The 20,599-nt window shown below is 50.1% G+C and overlaps 4 protein-coding genes across 4 annotated transcripts; 2 read left to right on the top strand and 2 right to left on the bottom strand.

The window, feature by feature from the left end:
- Window positions 1-304: 304 nt before the first annotated feature.
- N7519_006525 (polyketide synthase/peptide synthetase) lies at window positions 305-12,430 on the bottom strand (the record flags this gene model as incomplete). The annotated part of the gene is made up of 6 exons (XM_057293301.1): window positions 305-3,219; window positions 3,285-5,057; window positions 5,110-5,295; window positions 5,346-5,812; window positions 5,890-8,107; window positions 8,167-12,430. The coding sequence occupies 6 exons, from the start codon at window positions 12,428-12,430 to the stop codon at window positions 305-307; spliced, it is 11,823 nt and encodes a 3,940-aa protein (XP_057148112.1).
- An 818-nt stretch (window positions 12,431-13,248) lies between these two features.
- N7519_006524 (zinc-binding alcohol dehydrogenase family protein) lies at window positions 13,249-14,384 on the top strand (the record flags this gene model as incomplete). Its single annotated transcript, XM_057293300.1, has 2 exons — window positions 13,249-13,799; window positions 13,856-14,384. 2 exons carry the CDS (start codon window positions 13,249-13,251, stop codon window positions 14,382-14,384), a joined length of 1,080 nt encoding a protein of 359 aa, XP_057148111.1.
- A 1,141-nt stretch (window positions 14,385-15,525) lies between these two features.
- Window positions 15,526-17,285, top strand: N7519_006523 (cytochrome P450; the record flags this gene model as incomplete). The annotated part of the gene is made up of 6 exons (XM_057293299.1): window positions 15,526-15,547; window positions 15,758-15,817; window positions 15,874-16,124; window positions 16,177-16,249; window positions 16,316-16,869; window positions 16,932-17,285. The coding sequence occupies 6 exons, from the start codon at window positions 15,526-15,528 to the stop codon at window positions 17,283-17,285; spliced, it is 1,314 nt and encodes a 437-aa protein (XP_057148110.1).
- A 688-nt stretch (window positions 17,286-17,973) lies between these two features.
- N7519_006522 (uncharacterized protein) lies at window positions 17,974-19,504 on the bottom strand (the record flags this gene model as incomplete). Its single annotated transcript, XM_057293298.1, is given in 2 exon segments — window positions 17,974-19,438; window positions 19,452-19,504. The coding sequence occupies 2 exon segments, from the start codon at window positions 19,502-19,504 to the stop codon at window positions 17,974-17,976; spliced, it is 1,518 nt and encodes a 505-aa protein (XP_057148109.1).
- Between the last annotated feature and the right edge of the window lie 1,095 nt (window positions 19,505-20,599).

Raw genomic sequence — 20,599 nt, 5'->3', positions numbered from 1 at the left:
GGTTTTTGTGGCCTAGTGGAATTTTAGTGGAATTTTGGCGTATTTTATTCCATCAACATACCCAGTAGTTGTAGTGAGTCGTAACGTCGGATAATACGCGAGGGAATGACGGGCTAGAAATTAGTATTCCTTATTTGTACGATAAATATGGATTATTAGAATTATTACCTGTAGCCAGAATAGACCGATTAGGGTCAAAAATTTCCCCTATAGGTAGTTCTTGGAATATTATAACATGGATTTCTAAACGAGCAACTCATCTCGCATGCTCTAGGTCCATTCCTCAACTAGATACATGCGCAAGTCAGAGCCCATGTGTAAGCCTAGGAAAAACCACGGCGTCGCTTTTCTCAAGATTTGCAAAAAACGCCGCGACCACAGCTGGAAGACCCAGTCTCTCTGCTCTCTTCGCCCATTCGGCAGGGGGGAGAACCTGGGCTTCAACTCCCGTCTCCCTCTCAATATATTCCTTTAACTCCGAGAAAGGAATGTCAGAACTCCCAATCAGATTGGCATATTTGAATTTTGGGTTCGAACCCGACGGGGACAAGCGAAGTTCATTCATGATCCCGCCAACAACTGTTTCTAGTGCAACGACGTTCAAACTACCGCAGAGTTGAGGTGAGACCGGTACTGCCTTCAGTGTTCGGGAGAGGCGGAGAAGGTTCGGCATCAGCTCGAGAGTTTCCGTGTCATCCTCATGGGAGATACTGCTTGGCCGATAAATCGTAATTGGGAGTCCGAACCGGTCATGAATCTTCTCAAGATAACGTTCACTCGCCCATTTGGAAGATGTGTACCCGTCAAGCCCATCTGCAGGCGGCGGGTAAGACGACACGGACTCCTCTCCAAAGACGGCTCGCTGGGTAAAGAAGGTCACGCCCGCAGTGGAGACAAAGTGGAAGGGTATGTGACGGCCCAGGGCCAAATGGATGAGCTCTGAAGTAGCCTCAAAATTTGCAGCCTTCAGACTGCGGTAGGACTTGAGATGAGAAACATCGGCCCCATTGTGTATGATTGCGTCTGCTGTGTTGAAAATTCTATCAGCTTCCGCGTCGGAAAGTCCCAACTTCGGCTGAGTGAGATCTCCGTCGAAAATGAGGACCTTGCTGGAAGAGCCCTTGGGCAGATCCCGGTCTTTGCCGCCTCTGACAGCGATGCAATGGATGGTGGTGATGTTAGTGTCATCTTGCAAGGCCCGCAGCAAGCCGGTTCCAACGTACCCAGTGGCGCCGGTTAGCACCACTACTCTAGCGGGATATGTCACTGAGCGAGCCACAGAAGAGGCTTGAATCTGGATATCCGGACTTGGGTAAGATTCACGCTCCCAGTCGATATGCTCAAGTACCGTGGAAGAGTGATTGAATTCAATTTTTCCCGCCATAAGGCGCAATGTGCTGGCTTGGAACAATTGGATCAATGGCAGAGTAGTCCCAAAATCATCGCGAATTCTTGCCTGCAGGTGCAAGAGCAGTAGGGAAGAGCCTCCAACTAGAAAGAAATCTGTGTCACTTGAGATACTCTGCCGAGCAATATCTCTTGGGATCACCTTTTTCCAGGTGTTGTGCAACTTCTGCTCTGTTGCAGTAAGATTTCCTTGGCCCACTGGATGATGGGGCCAGTTGCCCGCGGACAAGGGGAGAGCATTGAGATATCCCCTGTCCATCTTCATCGACAAATTCATGGGTAGCTCCTCAATAGCGACCACCGCTGCCGGCCACATATATTGGGGCAGTGGAAGCATTGACGGGACCTTACTCAAATATTCGTCACGTTTCTCGTCTGGGTATGAATTTGAGAATACGACATAGGCAACCAGAAAGTCCACCTCGGAGTCATTGGCGCTGCGCAAAGAAACGGCCGCATTCGTCAAAGCATCGCTTGACACATCCATAATTGCTCGTTCGATATCCTGGAGATCAATCCGGAGACCTCGCAGTTTGATTTGGGTGTCCCCAGCAATCCGGCCTTCAACAACCAGAGTTCCGTCCTGTCGCCATCTTCCGACATCGCCAGTAAGATACATGCGAGTTGGGGAGTTGCCGTCTGAATTGATTGGATCGACTACAAACTTCTCGCGTGTCAATTTATCGTCATTGATGTATCCGGCCGAGACGCCGGCTCCGCTGACTGCAATTTGGCCTGACATCCCCACGGGAAGTGGCTGAAGATTATCGTCAAGAATATACACTGTGGTGTTCGGCTTAGGCGGACCAGCGGCAATTCGATTTCCACTCAGCGCCATGATATCGGATGGTGAATACGACACTTGCGTCTTGTTGGATGAACAAGTAACTTCAGTTGGCCCGTAGGCATTAAATAATCGCAGGCTCGGTCGATTCAGGAAATTAAAGCGCTTCAACAGGGATTCCGTAACTTGTTCGCCACCCGCGAGGGCGATGTTCCACTTACAAGTTCGCAGGCGAGAGATGTCTCCGTGGGTGAGCCAATTCAGATATTCAGAGGGTGTGGCGCCAGTGAAAGAAATATTCTCGTCGATAACAAGCTGCGTTAAAGCGAGCGCGTCACCTCGGTACTGGCGTGGCGCTATAACTAACGTACCCCCGTAGGCAACGGCCGTGAAAACTTGCGTCAGCGACATGTCGAATCCTAGTGCGCTGTGTAGTAAAACGGTCTCTCGTTCAAATTCATACACCCGTGAGGAGCACTCGACTTCATTCAAAAGATTGCGATGCGTCAGCATGATCCCCTTGGGTACTCCTGTTGAGCCACTCGTATGTAGAATCGCCGCCACGCAATCGCGAGATGCAGCAATGGGATGCCAAGTGTTGTTGGTTGAAGTAATCTGCGATGTGTCGATGACCAGTGGTACATCACGAGTATTAAAACTGGAGACATCTTCGACAGATTCCTTGTCTACCAAAATGGCTTTCAGATCCAGATTAGAGACGATGGCAGCCAGTCGAGACGTGGGCATACTGCGATCGAGGGGAACATAAATAGTTCCGATGTGTAGCACGGCGAGCAAGCAACACACAATATCAGCAGTGGGCTCGTGATATACAGCGACCCGCTGTCCTTTGTCAATTCCAGCATCCAGAAGTGCAGAAACGATCGACATCACACGTTGTCCCATATCGTCATATGTAAGAACTGTGCCTCTGCCATCCTTCACAGCAAGGTCCCCGGAAAATTTCCCAACAATCTCCCATACACGATGCGCCAGGGTTGAGCTCCAACTGGAAGGGATAATCGGCCCTAGAGTCAAGATAATTAGGCTGCACGGACAGAACAATCGTTAGGAGATAGTCAAATACACTCACCAGTTCCAATTCCAATGGCTCTTTCAATGTCCACTTTCTTGAAGAGCCTGGGCTGGTTTAAAGTGCTATCTGGCTGGCTGGAAAAGGCCGTAAGAATCTCGACATAGCTGTTAGTCAAGACCTCGGCCGCGTGACGGCTGTACAGACTCTCTCGGACGTAGAGCGTTATCAGGCAGTCGCCGCCGGGATTGTCAATTATATCCAAGCTTATATCGTATGCAGCTTTCCCGGGCTCAAAGCGCAACAACTCCATCTGACAATTTCCGAAGGCCTGTCTTTCACGGGCCCCCTGGCGATAGTCAATGAAAGCTTGGAATAGTGGGCTGTAAGTTGCATCTCTTGAAACACCAAGTTCTTGAAGTAGGACCTCGAATGGCACAGCTCCGTTAGCCAATGCCAAGTATGCTTTGCTGCGTGTCTCTCTCAGTAGCTCATAGAATTTCTGCTGAGGACTGATGTGGAAAATCAATGGAAGCAAATTGAGGAACGGACCGATGCTCTCCATCGCACCATCATCGTTTCTATTTGCATCTGCAATCCCAAGGCAAATGGTGTCCGACCCCGTGTAGCGATGGAGAAGGGCCGTGAATGCAGCCATGTAAAATTGGAATGGAGTCGAGCTATATTTGCGGCACACAGATCGGATGGTCTTACAAAAGGGGAGCTCGAGACGTACCGAGACTGCATGGACGTTGTAATTGTCTATTGGCGGTCTCGTTGTGAGCTCAGTCAGGGGAAGTAATGGCAGAGCCGGAGGGCTTTCCGGGAATATCTGCTTCCAGAATGTAATCTGGGCAGCCCATTTGTTGGACATTTGGTCGTGTCGTTGACTCTTTGCATAGTCTGGGAATTGAAGAGGCTCTGGCCCAAGTTGCTGACCATTGTATGCTTTCTCTAAATCACACATCAAGACTTGTTGGCTGACACCATCGAAACTGATATGATGACATCCAATCATCAAGTAGTTTTCCCTGGTCAAGATATTAAAAAGCAACAGGACACGCATGGTTTCGCCGTCCTCAATTCGATAGACGTGTGCCTTCAGGCGTTTAAACTCCTCCCACAAGTCGGAGACCTGATTAATGCTCTTCTTCTCCAGCCCAATGATTGAGGTCTCCATGACTCCCTGGACAATATCCTGGCTCGAATTCATGTAAAAGCCCGATCTCAGAGATTCATGGCGTTGAGTGACTATCGCAACGGCTCGTTCTACATCATGAACTCGTAAGTCGCCGGTCAGATGAAAGACCCCGGTATGGTTCAAAGTGGTCGGATCATGGATATAATTTTTCACGAACCAAAACATGGACTGGGAAAAGGAAAGAGGTTCTTCCCTTACGATTTGACGCTTCTTGATCATTATTGCCGCCGGTTCTGGCTCGGGGGATGTTATAGCGGAGGCACCGGACGAGGACTCAGCATGTGCAGACGCAGTCTCCAGCGCGGGAATGGACTCTGGCATGGAATGGCTTTGTCCTTCAGAAGTTTCACTGGGCGTGCCTTCTGCCGGGGAGGGGTTCGACACGTTCGCGATCAGCTCCTCGGGGAGATCTTGAAGTGTATGGCTCACGATATCTCCAATGGTGATTCCACTGAGGATCTGTAAAACTGGCACATTGACTTGTAGGTTCTTTAGCAGCCATGAGCGAATTTCGACGGCAACGAGAGAATCAACACCGATTTCATCGGTGCGCAGTGAAGCAACTGCTTCGAGACCCCCAGACTCGGTCACTTCCAGCTGGAGCAAAGTCTCAAGTTTCTGGACCAAGCTTTCTGCATGTTGTCAGTGGCAATATTTGCAAGTAACGAATTTCTCAGTACGTACCCAGAATAATCGACCGTGCCTCTTCAGTTCCGCTAGCCTTCGCCAGGCGTCCTTTGACAGACAATTCGGACTTAGCACCATCCGTGGCTACGGTTGACGAGGACTCTCGGTTCACTAGATGACCGAACTTGGGATTCTCAAACCAAATAGGCTTATGTGTTGCTTCTCCGTTGACCGGCCGAAGTCCTGTAGTAACCTCGATGCATTGCCCCAGCCGGGGCGACCAGACAAAATACCCTCTGCAAATTGCTGATGGACATCTCTCTCTGAGACAAACATAAAACCGCTGCGACGGAGATCATCCTGTACGGCCTGGCTTGCCTCCCGGGCGACGTATCCCACGCCCAGAACTGGACCAATGTTAATAACGGAGGCGGCCAGGCCAGCTGAGTGGCGCTGAGCAGCCAGACTAGCCAGGAATTCGTTGGCTGCGGTATAATTGGATTGACCAAAGTTGCCGATGACTCCAGTAGTTGAAGAGAAGAAGACAAAGAAATCGAGGTCCACGTTTGAGAGCACAGCCTGCAGGTTGATCGCGCCCTCCACTTTTGGTCGAACGACCTTCATGAATGTTTCAAAGGTCATCTCCCTGGTGGTCGTATCTTCCAAAACCATGGCTCCTTGAGCCACCCCAGCAATTGAAGGGAGGCTGTTCTTAACCGTATTGTAAACCTCTTCAACGTCAATCCGGCTCGTAACATCACTGACCGATTGTTAATTATGTCACTGGCCCCAGTGGAGTGCATTTGTAGGGATCAGGTCGCGAAAAGTATAACTTACCAAGGAATCACTCTGACTGTTGCTCCCAGTTCTTTCATACTCCGAAGCCACTCATCGCTAACCTGGGGCCGTCTGCTCGACAGGACGATGTACCTTGCGCCGCGTCGGATCATCCACTGGCACAGAGAGACACCGAGAGATCCAGAAAGTCCGCAAAGCCAATAGGTCTTGTCGGTATCAAACTTTATGAGGGTGTCTATAGGATCGACAGTCACGGATACGATGTTTGTGCAAGTCCAGTCAACGACCGCCCGAAGGCGGTTAGGGTCGCGCGACCACACGTCCGCAGGGGAAATGACTTCCAGTCCCTCTGTAGTGTATGCCCCGTCTTTTGATTCCGTTACGGCAGCAGACAGTATATCCGGTACGCTAGACACCTGGCTTAGTAGTGGGTTTGGCAACAATATGCCCTTCTGGAGAATCGAGTAAAGGCCCTCGTGCCGGTAATCATGTGGAATGGAAGGGAATACTGAGGAATTTTCTGTCAAGTTGATCAAAAGGGAAGGGCCCTTTGGAAGGCGCTCCGTGATTTCGCGGGTAGACAAAAGATTGTGGATGTATCGGATGGATGTATCTTCCTGTCGACTCCGTGATGTGTATACCACCGACTTTCCACCAGCGGTTGCGTAGCGAGAGAGCACTGCTGCCAGCATCGGGGTTGGCTCATGCACCACGAGATTTTCCCCTGGATCGTGGCTTGACAAGATACTTATAGCGATTAGGTGGCTTTCCAAAACTGAGAGCAGGGAGCTTTCGTTTCCTCTAGGGACATCACAAGGAAGGTAAAGGCCTTCGTCAACTCTTGACGCGGAACCGTTCGCCATCGCCAGCCCGACAACCGAGCGAGCAGTGCCATAGATGCTACCCAGTACGAGGTAATAAGTCATGTAGTTAATCCTGAAGGGAAGTAATGTTGAATGCGTAACGCTGACCGTGATCCCCTGGCTTGTCCCACGGACGGTGGGCAGGTGTGCTTCTCGAAGAACGTTCGAGGAGTCAATTCCTGATTTCCCAATGACAACTGGCTGCTCCTGCAAGTCAACAATATTATGAATATCTCTTCTGGATGCATTATACCGGTCATTGCGGCTCTGGTCCAAGACCATGCGCGGTACTAGTCTCTTCCCACTCTCAAAGACCAATTCAGGCTCCAAGGGCCAGAAGACATCGGTGTTGCTTTCATTCTCAGACCAGAGACTGACGACAGCAAACCGAAGGAGATTCTCAACTAGGAATTGACCATTGCACTCATTTAGGGTGGGGATATCAATCAACTGCAGCGTCAGCCGCGGATTCTCCCAGAGCTGGGTCCGTCCAAACCCAACAAGCATATTCGTCCACGGCTCAAGTCGTGAGTTGTGTGTAATCCAAAGCACCCTGCCAGCCTCACCAAACAGCGTCTTTAGACCTTCGAACCCGTCTGGTGTGAGTGACTTAAACACCGGGCCGTCAAAGTCGGTCAGAGACAGGACCACGCTGGAAGACGAGATAGTATTATTGTTGATTTTTGAGACATCCTTAACCCATGTCACTTTGTCACAGTAGTAACGTAGTAGCATCCGAAGCTCGCCAACAAGACGAGATGCCTTGGTCGACTGGCCACCGACAATAACAAGCTCTGCCATTGGGAGACCAGTAGGGAGCAGAGCGGCTGGCGTAGCCAGTGGTTGACGAAGGAAGCTCACCCGATCGTCGACGGCCTGGGCGGCAATGAGCGAACAAGGGAATGGGAGAGGATTAAGGTCAGGTGTTAAAGTGTCGATTCCAGCAAATCCTGTTTGCCACAACAGCGAATCCCATTCAGCAGCAGTAATGCAAGGAGACAGAACACGACCGTCGTCCATCCCAAGCCACCAACCAGGAAGGGTACCAAAAATGGCACCGGTGCGGATGGGGTCATTATTGGTCATTTCCAGAAGCAGCAGATATCCTCCGGGTTTCAGCAGACGACGAGCATTGTTCATTGTCTTTTCGAGGTTGACTGTCGCATGAAGGACAAAGGATGCAATAACCAAGTCATAAGTTTGCGGCTTGTATCCCTGCTGAATTGGGTCGTTTGCGATATCCAGGACCTTGAAGACCATCTTATCCGCATGGCTAGTGAATCGTTCTTTAGCCGTATCGAAGAATCCAGAGGAAATGTCGGTGAAGGTATATGAATCGAATTTACCAGAGATCTGCTTGAGGATGCCTTTGGTTGCACCGCCAGTACCAGCACCTGGGAGTAGGTCAGTTGCCGCCATCATTGGAATCATTGAAAGGGAAAAAGCGGCTCACCAATCTCAAGAATATCCAAGTGTGGATACGCATGGGCTACCTGAGACACGACTCGAGCGAGGTACTTGGTGTAAGTTGGAAAGGCAAGCCCGTCCTCGTAGTATCGATCCAATAAATTGTCTTTCTTCAAATGGTTAAGGATCGTGGTTTCAGAACGAATCGCTGCGGCAAAGTTTTGCCCAGTAGCATGAATCATCTGTAGATCCAGACTGTCTGGATATTTTGCACTGACTTTCGAGATGATTTCCGGTGTGTCATTCAGCCACTCCTTCTTTGCGTAAGGGTGCTCTCCTGCGCGGACGCGAGACAAAACAGTGTCTCCAAAATTGAACATACCCTTGTATGGGCCCTCTGTTCGAGCGAGGTGGCTGGCAGGGATCTCCTTATTCCAGAGACGGATATAGTAGAGAGACAGCCGCTCCGCAATGATGGCGATGTCTAGTTCCTCCTCTGTATGCTGTCCGTCAAAGGTAACAATTTCTGCATTAGGAGCCGCCTCTACCCACTCAACGGTAGTAAACATCGGAGTGTCGTCTGCTGGGGTGACGGGGAAAAATGGCACACACTGCAGTCCTTCAACCTGGAGCGCAACGTTTTCAATCCCAGGAAACGAGAGATCAACATCACCGATAATGGTAGAATCCTCGTTATCGGTGAGAGCTGAGGCGAACTCCATTTGTGTGTTATTTGGCGATTGTGTGGCAAACAGATGCGGATTAATCCGCATTCTTTTCATGCGAAGGGGCACATGAAGGGACCAAAGGCGCCCATCATCGGGGAGACAGAAGGCCAGGATGATAGATTGGAACGCAGCGTCAAGGGAAGCGGGATGCACCAAGTACGGGCCCTTGTGCTCCCCGGTCTGGGCATTTGCTACATGTCCACGAGCAGCTCCTAAACTGCGTCGCAGCGAGGACAGAGCTCGGAAAGGTCCAGAGTAGCCATATCCAATATCCGCCATGGTGGAGTAGAAACGGTCCGAATCGAGAGAGTTGAGGTTGGGAACATCACCTGGCTTTGTAGGAAGTATTGCATCTTGGCTCTCTCCAAGAGTGACGGTAACCCGACCCTCAGCCAACAGCACCATATCCTCGCGATTATTACCCCAGGCGGCGTGATATTCCCACGAGGCGTCGATTTGGTGTTCATTCCGTTGAACGTCGGCCAAGGAGAACATAGTCTCGACTTCGGTGCTATCAGTGGCAAAGGTCAGGGCTTGCCGAATTATGAAATCCTGCACTTCGATCAACCGTATGGGTTTTCCCTCGGTGATGGTTCGAGCCGCCTCAACTGCAAGGACAATGTATCCAGCCGCAGGAAAGACGGATTGGCCCTGAAGCTGATGTTCACTGACCCACGGAATATCCAGGGCCCGCAATATATTGCACCATTGGACTTGGCGTGTGGTTCCATGGACACTCTGGCGGCCAAGTAGTTCGTGTTCGACCCGCTTCCGTGTTCGTAGAGCCCTGGAGATCCGGGACTCGTGCCAGTAAGAACGATCATGCATCCAAGGGTAACTTGGCAATCCTTTGACGAACTGATGAGTTAATTTGCCTTGTAGGCACTCTTCGTAAGATTGTAGCGCTGTAGCCCCAGGGACAGAGATCCACAATTGACCGAGTGCATCTGCCATGCCCTCGATGTCGTTTTGCCCACGGCGCAGTGTCCCGGTGTAGGGAATCTGCAACCCGGACTCTACAAGAGTCTGGGATGCAGGTCCTTTAAGAGCAGGATGAGGTCCTACCTCCACTGCGATGTCGAATGTTTCCATGGCTGAGACGGCGGATTCGATGGCCTGCGAAAATAGAACAGGTCGTACCATATTCTCAACCCAGTAACGGCTACCCAGCTCATGGCTAGGCTGCATTAATTGGCCAGAATACACACTGGAATACCATGAGCAAGAATTGTCCACTTGATCGTGAACAGTGATCTTGCAGCGTTCAATAGATTCAAGATACCCTGCCGAACAAGGGACCATGTGGTGCGAGTGGTAGGCCTTGTCTACCAACAGACGCCGGACAAATTTCTGCTCATCCTCTAGCACTACTTGCACCTGAGCCAGCGTCTCTTCGTTACCGGACAGTGTGACACTCGAGGAGGAGTTGCAAGCAGCGATCTTGATCAGGCCTTGGAAGTCCGGGAGGTCACATAGCTCATAAGCGTCTTCCATCGAGGTACCGACGGCGAGCATGCCACCTTTCTCCCCGTTTTCACCTTGCGCCTTGGACGCATGAAACCCACGGAAATAGGCAATACGAATGGCGTCTGTCGCTGAGATGAATCCTGCAGCATAGGCTGCGGTGATCTCACCAGATGAGTGTCCGACAACAGCTGTGAACCAAATGCCAGCGCTGCGGAGCAGTTCTACCAAAAGTAGCTGCACTGCCGTGCATAAGGGCTGTGAGATAGATGCTTCGCGGACTCGGCTAGTTTCATCGGGGGCCAACATTTCGCCAACCAGCGACCAACTAGGCCGTTCAAATTCAGGGAGATCATTCAGACTTCCCTCCAGTGTGGAAAGAAAATCTCTGCAGAAGCCTGACAGTTCGATGAGATGTTTACCCATACCGGGCCATTGAGCGCCCTGGCCTGTGAATACTCCCAAAATACGCCGCCCATGAGAGGATAATCCAGCTGTGCGAACGCCGACCGTCGCTTCCGAACTTGTACCACTAGCCTTGATCGTTTCTTGGAGCTTTCTTTGCAGACTGTCGGTGTCTCTGGCTGAAATTGCAAGCTTGAAGGGAAGCTGGGTTCTTCGCGCGTGGAGAGACCAGGCCAAGTCTTGCGGGTTGATGGTTGGAGTATTCTGAAGAAACGATGCGTACAAATTCAAAAGAGACACGAGAGACGCATTGGAACTTCCAGAGAAAACAAATGGAATAACAGTGGAGGCGGGATCGGCTTTCTTGACTGAATGGGCAGGTACATGATTCTCGATGATTGCATGGGCATTGGTACCGCCAAACCCGAAGCTGTTGACACTAACTCGACGAGGTACATTCTTTGGCAGGGTAGGCCAGGGAGTTCCCTGAGTTGGAATGCGCAGATTTTCATAAAACGGTTCCACGGTGGAGCTGAGTTCGTCAAAGAGCAAATTGGCAGGGACAATCCCGTGCTGGACTGCCAAGGACGCCTTCAACAATCCAGCAAGGCCCGCTGTGCCTTCGGTGTGACCGATCACTGTTTTGATGGATCCAACAAGAAGTTCCTGCTCATTCTCTCCAGTTTGTGTCTTTGGGAAGAAAGCGGTACTGATCGCCCGGGCCTCAAGGGGATCACCAGCCGGAGTCCCTGTGCCGTGAGCTTCGAAGAATTGACAGCGGCCTGCGGGGTCCAACGGATCCAGCCCAGCCCTCTCGTAAGTGTCACGAATGAGGTCGACCTGCGCCGTGGCACTGGGCAGAGTGATACCGTTGGTCTGGCCATCCTGGTTCACGCCAGTTTCGCGAATGATACATTCGATCTCGTCGCCATCCTCTAACGCTGCGCTGAGGGTTTTTAACACAACAGATGCGATACCTTCTCCGCGCGCGTAGCCATTTGCCTTTGCATCCCACATCCGGGATCGTCCATCAGGTGACAGCATATTCAGTTTGCTCTCGCTGATATAATTCTCCGGGCCCAAAATCAAGTTCGAACCTGCTGCAACGGCCACACGAGAAGAACCGCTTCGCAATACCTGCACCGCCTGATGAACAGCCACAAGGCTTGACGAGCACGCCGTGTCGATGGTCATGGATGGTCCGTGCCAGTCGAAAAAGTATGAGATCCGGTTAGAGATCAGACTGCGAGCAATACCCGTAGCATGGTATTGCGGAATTTGGTCCAGATCTCGCAAAAGAAGCGTTTCGTAGTCCCCGCACATCAGTCCAACATAGACAGCGGTGTTGGAACCTCGCAGGTGGCTGATGGAGATGCCTGCATGTTCCAGGGACTCATACACGGTTTCGAGGAGGAGCCGCTGCTGCGGATCCATGGCGTCTGCTTCGATGGGCTTGATGCTAAAGAACCGAGCATCGAACTTGGTAATATCTTCGGACAAGAAGTAGGAACTTTGGGTACTGCTGCTCCCATGATGTGATCCGTCGGGGTGGTAGAAGTTTCCGCTATCAAAGCGCTCTTTGGGCACTTCCTGTAGCAGGTCTTGGGGTTCGACAAGTAACTCCCAGAGCTTTGAAGCTCCATTGACTCCTCCTGGAAAGCGACACCCACTGCCAACAACTGCAATGGGCTCGGAGGGCGTGAAACTTGGCATCTCGGGAGCTACTAATGAAGCAATAATCGGCGATTGGAAAAAGAAAAAGAAAGTCAAGATTTGATCACAGTTATTAGCCAGGCTACGTCCGCTTTGTATGTCTGCACAGTGTTATTATATGGTGCAATAGCCCCTGGCATTGCTTACCGACGAAATGGGTCCAATTACGCCTGCTTCTAATTTTACGACCAGAGAGAGGCAAAAGGCCGAACGCCTGCGATTTTCCTCATCCCGATGGTTTCAAACAATCCATTGTACAAACGGCCCCCGGTCCCCCGAATTGTCGGCTGCGTGGACTTTCTGGCCTATCATGCTGGTGGTCTCGCAACTAGTGTCGGAGGATTTTCGAGGTTTATTTGCACATACAGAGGGTCTTTCTGGTCTCATTGCAGCATACCCACCGGGACCTTTCATTAACCCCATCCGCCATCGGCCTTATCACCGGGGAATTCCGACTTGATGCCACTTTGAATCAAGTTTCAAGACAGTATTAATCGGAAGTTTCCGATCAATTTATGGGAGAGGGTAAGGAGGGAGCAGGAGGGGGTCGGTAATCTTCTCGGAGGTGGGAGGAGATACGAGCTGACTTCACAGACTAAGAGAGCCAGAACCCGCTAAACGAAGAACATGCAGGATCTGACGAATACGAGATATCCTAGCTGCATGAATGCTCCGAGTCCGACAATACGACACCGATCCATAAATGATGATTTACTCTTCAGAGAATAAGGAGGGACTGGAATATATCGTTGTGCTGGCGGAGAAAGATTTGTCATTCATCGAACCCCAATCTCAACTGAACCATCCAGGCCTAGAAAATGACCGTCACTGGAACTTCCTTGCAGACAGCCATAGTTGAAGGGACAGGAGGAGAGCCTATCCTCTCTCACGATGTTCCTATTCCAACGCTCGGCCCAAACGAGGTCTTGGTTGAAACGAAGGCTGTTGCGATCAACCCATCAGATCATAAGATGTCGCAAAAGTTTCCCTCAGCAGGGGCAATCATTGGCTCAGACTTTGCTGGAACTGTTGTGAAGATTGGCTCGGGGGTAGCGCAGCTCTCGCGCCCGCTAGCGATAGGTGATCCTGTCTGTGGTGCCGTCCACGGCTGTAACCCGGCCGACCCTCACAGCGGTGCATTTGCTCAGTATGTCAAAGCTGACGCAAGCCTTGTAATGAAGGTTCCTGCATCTATGGCTTGGGAAGATGCGGCGACGCTGGGTGTTGCTCTAGGTACCACTTGCATCTCATTCTGGAAAGCGCTTGGATTGTCAGCATCACCAAATGAGCCTGCTGCAACCCCTTACCCTGTCTTGGTGTACGGAGGTTCAACTGCAATGGGTACTATGGCGGTGCAGATCTTGAAGTTGTAAGCTTTATATTTTGGGCCCATTGTTTATTCCAGAGATTAACAGTGTTTTGCAGGAGCGGCCTCACTCCAATTGCGACCAGCTCACCCAAGAACTTCGACCTGGTCAAGTCTTTCGGGGCAAAGCAAGTATTCGACTATGCCTCACCTACCTGCGCGGCCGACATAAAGTCATTTACAAATAATTCATTGAAGTATGCACTGGATTGTATTACAGATGCTGACTCGACTCAAATCTGCCACGCTGCGATTGGTCGGGCCGGGGGGAAGTATGCCTGTCTGGAGCTTCCACAGCAGGAGCTTCTCACACGCAAGGCAGTGAGTGCAGAATTCGTCATGGCTCACGAACTTCATGGGAAAGAAATTGCTCTGGGCCTTGAATATGGGAGACCTGGCTCTCAGGCTGCTAAAGACCTCGGTGTACAATTCTTTCGGGTTGCGGAGAAGCTACTGGAGGAAAACAAAATTAGAGCACATCCTGTATATGTCCTTCCTAATGGATGGAAGGGGATTTTGGAAGGGTTCACTCTTTTGAAGAGTGGACAGGTGAACGCCCGGAAATTGGTTGCACCACTCGGTCAGTAGCTTAGGTGGGCTTGGATGTAATTCCATATTCCAAGATTGTATTTGAATAGTTATTCAGCAGTTACACTATCAATTAGGGACTTTGCTTCTTCGTTCTCCTATTATGTCCTCGAAATCAGATTCCCAAGACAATTGGCACCAGAGTTGAAGCTACTACATCAAAGATTGACGAACAGGTAGACATGAGGTTCGGATTATGTTGTATAAAGGGCCGCATACATGCATTAGGTTACTGTACGTGCTGCGTTTGGGGCCTGATTTCCAAAGGGACTGCCCATCCTGTATACAAGGCTTTTACGAAGGCTGCAGAGAATAACATCATCATCCACGTATTTGTGTCAGTGTTACTGGTTCAATTACCAAATGCGATCATTTGCGGGCCTGTCGAGAGAGATTGCCCTTTTTGAGATGTATGCGACGTGCATGGGCTCGCCTGCGGGGCGGTTCCTGTGGACGAGCCTATGATCGTCCAGATTTACATTTTGTTCTAATCGAGCCCCGGGGCCATTCTATCTAAAGGGTCCCCAAGAATGTCATAGTGCCCCGAAGTAGTTAGAGAGCTTGCTTCGGTGATATATACATCGGAACATTGTTCGGCGTAGCTCGCACCATAAGCATTCGGCATAATCACAGCCTACTTCTAACCTTGAAATGTTTCGGAGAATTACTAAAACCACCTAAGGAATCCCCGTATTCGCCTATCAAGTGATTGGATAAACGTTGGATTTGACTTGCTACGTATCATCTTAGCGGAGTTAGGTAGTGTGCATGAACCCCATTCCCGTTATATCCTTCATGCCTGCCATTGAACACAGCTTACTGCTTTGCTGGAATTTTAATATAAAGCCCCTAAAGGTGTATAGTTCGAACGATTCCAACCATGGAGAAATTTGCGGATTCCAGGTTCCAGTCGATCGCCACGAACCGGATCTTATCCGTTATTGATGCTAGCTTGCTCCTCAGATATATCTTGGCACTTGTTGGTGATATTCATCTTAGAATCAAACATTGAGTCTTCACAAGCCATGCGCTAATGTTCGGGTATCCCAGATATTTATCTATGCCATCGGACGAGGCATTTATCTGTCATTCTTGCACCCCTTGGCTAGATTCCCCGGGCCAAAGCTTGCCGCCGTTTCAAATGTGTGGTATGCGTATCATTGGTATGTTCACCAATTTAAATTGGAGCCCAGGTCAAAATAGCCATAGCGGACTCAAAATACACAGAGAAATCGAGATAAGAAGAGTCTAGGGTATTGACAGAATATACCAGGTTTACCGGCAGATACCCGTGGGCCCTTGAGGCCGCGTTTGAGAAATACGGTGAATAGAAGACCACCAATAGGCCAAGGAGATTATCTGATTTCAAATAGGAGATGTTGTGCGAGTAGCCCCAAACGAACTGGCTTTTATGACCCCAAATGCAGCAAAGGGTAAATATTCCCCAATTCTTACATTCAGGGTTGGCTGATAGGGTCTCCGCGTGTAGCCATATACGGAAGCGCTATCAAGAACCGGGAGATTTTTCGAAAGAGCGATTTCCAGGAGATTGGTGAAAATGAACCAGGTATTACTGCTGAGAAAGACCCAGAAGTTCACCGACAGATCGCCAAGAAACTTGTTCCTGCATTTAGCACCAAAGCCCTGAGAAAACAAGAAGATGTGATTCATCAACATATCGATGGTTTTGTGGCTCAGCTTCGCAAATACGGAATGACTGGTGAAATTGAGATGAAGCAGGTGTGACTCCCTAGGTTCGTGCAATACTGGACAAGGACTGACACATTCCCAGTGGCTCGACTGGCTCATCTTTGATATCGCGGGTGATATGGCGTATGGTCGACAGTTTGAGCAGGTCAAAACCAGTATGCCAAAATTGAACCCCAGAAATCATGCGAATATGCAGTCTCTTATTAACTCATTCCCTTTAGGAAAATCATCGACTTTCCTATCCACGTTTGGAAAGGTTGGGCTTTGGGGCACCACCAACCAAGTCACTCGACGGTTTCGCATGCTTCGACCCTTCATTTGGATGCTGATTCCCCCTTCTGTCGTCCTCACTGTACCCACACTCCTCCGCCTGAACAGACAAGAGATCCGCCGCCGGATGTCGCAGCGAGACGAAATAAAACATCCCGATTACGTTGAGCAGCTGCTTCCCAAGGATGGCAAGCCAGACCCTACAGAGGACTGGATCCTCGCCCAGGCCAATGTATTTATCGTGGCTGGATTTGACCCCATGACGAATTTGATCTCATCCGCACTGTACTACCTTCTAGCAGATACAGATAAGTATGGTCATGCTCGGAAGGAGATCAGAGATGAATTTTCCGAGTATGGTGACATCACTGGCGAGCGCCTCCAGACAATGAAGTACCTTCAAGCAGTCATCGACGAGTCTCTGCGCATCCACACCAACGCAGCATTCGGACTCCCCCGTGTGAGTCCCGGGTACGAAGTGGATGGCCATTATGTCCCTCCTGGGGTATGTATTTCCAATAATTGCTTCTGCCTTGGGCTTGAATACTGGATCTGACGAGAAAGCAGGTGACGGTCCAGACTTGTTTCTTCGCGACCACACATTCTGAACGGTATTTCAAAGATGCCCGCTCCTTCCACCCCGAGCGATGGCTGCCATCTTCGCATCCGCTCTACAATGCGAGATATGAGTCCGATGACAGACGAGCATTTACTCCCTTCGCACAGGGACCTCGGGGATGCCCTGGCTTGAACGCTGGGTACCTCCAGGGCCGAATTATCCTGGCTAAGCTACTATGGTCCTTCGACCTGGAACTGACCAATAAAGATGTGATTGATTGGGAGAAGGACATCAAGATGTTTGCGATCTGGATTCGGCCGGATCTTTTTGTCCGGGTCAGTCCTGCGAATGGGAAGACGTAGGTCATTGCCAAATACACGAGGTCTGGGATAGCTATTTTGATTGGTGCAATGCAAAACATCAAACAACAAAAATAAATAAACCGAGTTATGGTGCTATATATTCACGTATTTAGTACGAGCTTCCCGGTTCGGCGGGTGTCGGATAGTTTGTTGAACCGACGGCGAATTCTGTGACACTTTTACCCGGCGGATGGACACGGTGTACTGATGGAAACAAAGGAAGCCTGAAGCTTAACAAGTGACTGATGCTATTTTGGTAATAATTGGCCCTGTAGATATTCCACTCCGATCACCAGGTGTCCATGCCAATAGACCAACGTACTATAGACCACGCGACTCATGCAACAGGCTCCAGGATTTACCCATAGAATTTACCCATCCATAGATATATTACATTACGTAGCCTGTTGCATGACCCTGTTATCTACGTACATATGTCTTAGGTATGTTACGTGGCTGGCCGTGAGGACGTTTGTATCGGAAGAGTGCCCGAGCGGGTATAATAAAATCGGGGTTGATACCCAAAATCTTTGAATTTCATTTCAAATGTTATGCTGCCCTAAATATCACAAAATATCAAAGTCTGTTCATATAGCGTTTCATCCATAACAGTCATTCGCAACTCGTGGCTCAGTCAAAGCCAAACACGGCGAAATATCATCAACAACATGGCAATAGCTCTGCAGATCTATAAAAAAGGATTCTGTTCTAACATCTGCTGGATCTTTGTCATATTCTCTCTGAGGGACGAAATACACCCAACATCCATCCCATCACCCTCCTTGTCATCCTTCTGATTCATGACCATCCGCAACAGCGCGGTAAGCTCCGAACTACTGAGAAGACCATCATTGGAGCCCCTTGCCGGGTCAAGACGGAACTCCGCAGATGTTCCCAGCAAGTGCTCCATGTGAGCTAGAAGATGCATAATCACCTGGATGAGAATCTTGATCTGCAGATTCCCGTACTGCACGGGAAATCCCCCGACCTCGAGGCCTGGTATGGCTTGGAGCGATGAAATGGACTGGTGCGACATTTCAGACAGAGACTCACAAACACGCGAACAGAGAATATTATAGATCCGGATAATGTGAATGTAGCAGGTCAAGATCACCAGAGCGTCAGAGATATCCGGTTTGAAATGATCCGAGGGCGGAGGGGTCATTGATTCAGGTGTGTGGATTGGGCCAAGGGGCCATGAGTTGATCCGAAGTGGCTGCAGGACATTGTTCAGGTTTGATGCTATGCCAGAGCAGTACATGCCAGCCGCCGGTGACGATAGAGTGTTGGGATCCGAATTTAGCGACTGGAACCCGGAGTCCGGCTGGTGTGTAGACGGGGGCTTCAGAGCGATGGTTTGGAGGACATGCACAAACTCGGCGGTGCTTTGAAGGACCTCCCCGAGGGGGTTCTTTCCTGCCTCCTGTTCTTGCTTGGCACACACAATATTGACCAGGGTGACACTCCAAGGTGTGGTCTGGAGCCGGTCCAGTTGTTTGCTCAGCGATGTAATCAGGACAGACAGCTTCTGAACGGCATCAGCGCTGCTCATTGTCTTCCCCAGCTGCTCGGAAGGATCCACAGCTCTCAAGGAGTCAGAATCCAGTCGGCTGAATTTGTCCCTAGAATACTGGCTTTGGCTACTAGATCTATGGCTGACATCGGCATACGCGCTCTCCGCATCGCCTGGGCTTGGGGAATGCGTGCCATTTAGCGAGGGAATCCCGAAGGGGCTCTGGCCATCCGACATCTCGAACCCCGGGAAATTATCGCTCAAACCTGATAGACCCAACAGGATGGCCGGATCAAGGCCAAAAAGGCCGGGGCTATTTGCATCGAAGGATCCTGGCCCATCTGAAGGGACATTATGGCTCCCGGCCCTAGGATGTTTCTCGGTCTCGAATGGATTGATAGGAGTTCGGGCTGGATCTATATCATATAGCATATCGGTTTCATCGTCAGCGGCACCGCTTTGGCCTCTCACAGCCTTTTGTGGGCGTCTTTTCCGTCCATGGCTGTTTCCCGGGGTAATTTTCCGTGCAGGCCGCCCGAGAGGCCGCAAATTGCTTGTAACACACGGGGCACCGGCGCGCAGGCACCGCGCACAAGTCTGGCCTGTCTGGTCCTCACGGGGACATCGCAGCTTGTGTTCTCTGCATCTATCACAGGCGAATCTTTTGGGGGGATTGCGCGTGAGCTTCTTGTGATAGCATGGACATTGTGCGGGGTGGCTAGGGTGACATGGACCGTGAAAAGGTTAGAGAGACAGATTTGAAGCCAAAATATCAGCTGCATTAGATATCTGGTCCACGGGTGGGTACCACGTTACTACGACACGTCTAGCACCTAGATGTTGCCACTTGGAGATGGATTGCGGTTCTTGAGGGGGCCGGCGCCCCCCACCATTGTAGGATGGCACCGAGCGTCAAGCAAAGGCGGTCTGATTGGCTCTTTAAATAGACTAAGGCTGCATGTAATACGGGAAACTACCCTAGCGCTCCTCAGCTTTCTTCACTTTTGGTCAACAGATTCGAACGGTTCAGTCCATGTAGCTGTCACTTGGGGAAAGGTGTATTAGAGATGCGGCTAGCTTCAATCGGCTCAATTGTCGCCTTTCTCTGCTAAACGTTGAAGCAGGATATTTACGAAATGGAGCACCTGAAATATTAGAACTGTTTCTTACCTTGTAAAGAACATGTTGTGGATTTATTTCAATCGAACTAACACTCCCAAGGTTGCATGTAGGTGTCAGTCTGTGAAAGGAGGGGAAACAGACACGAGGATGTGGCTTGCCTGTCCCCGATTTCCTATTTTGGTATAATCTCAGATGTGGCAATACGAGAGTATACATATAAACATATAAGCCAGAGAGATGAGACGCTAGACTGTTTAAATAGGATATAGAAGTTTGAATGCTGGAAGGAAAATACAATTATTATATTACTCTTCTATAAATCCTCAAAACCCCAATGGTATATGTCTACCTAGGTAAGGCCATTGAAGAGGTTCCAAAACGGGTCTCGGGCCAATAAACTTCCCGATTGACTTTCGGAACTTTCCGAACCTTAAGATCCAAGGTGGACCGTATTTGACCTACCTGATTTTACTACCAGATTTACTACCAGAAGCATTAACTCATAGGCGCGGACTAATGCAATCAGCAGAGTACACTATCCGGTAACGAAATGCCGTCCATGGGAGTCGTTAATCGGATCCGGGATATGGAAAAATCCGAGTCGGGGCCAAACAAAGGAGGACTATAAAGCTCCGAAAATGTCGGCCAGACTGTCTCTCCGTCGCCGGAAGGATCAATT

The sequence above is a fragment of the Penicillium mononematosum genome (genome assembly GCF_028829835.1).
Source record: "Penicillium mononematosum strain IBT 11891 chromosome Unknown utg000003l:1.0-8172316.0:1.0-8177699.0, whole genome shotgun sequence".
NCBI lineage: Eukaryota > Fungi > Ascomycota > Eurotiomycetes > Eurotiales > Aspergillaceae > Penicillium > Penicillium mononematosum.
Note: the sequence above shows the minus strand (reverse complement) of the source record. Positions and strands in the feature narration are given on the sequence as shown.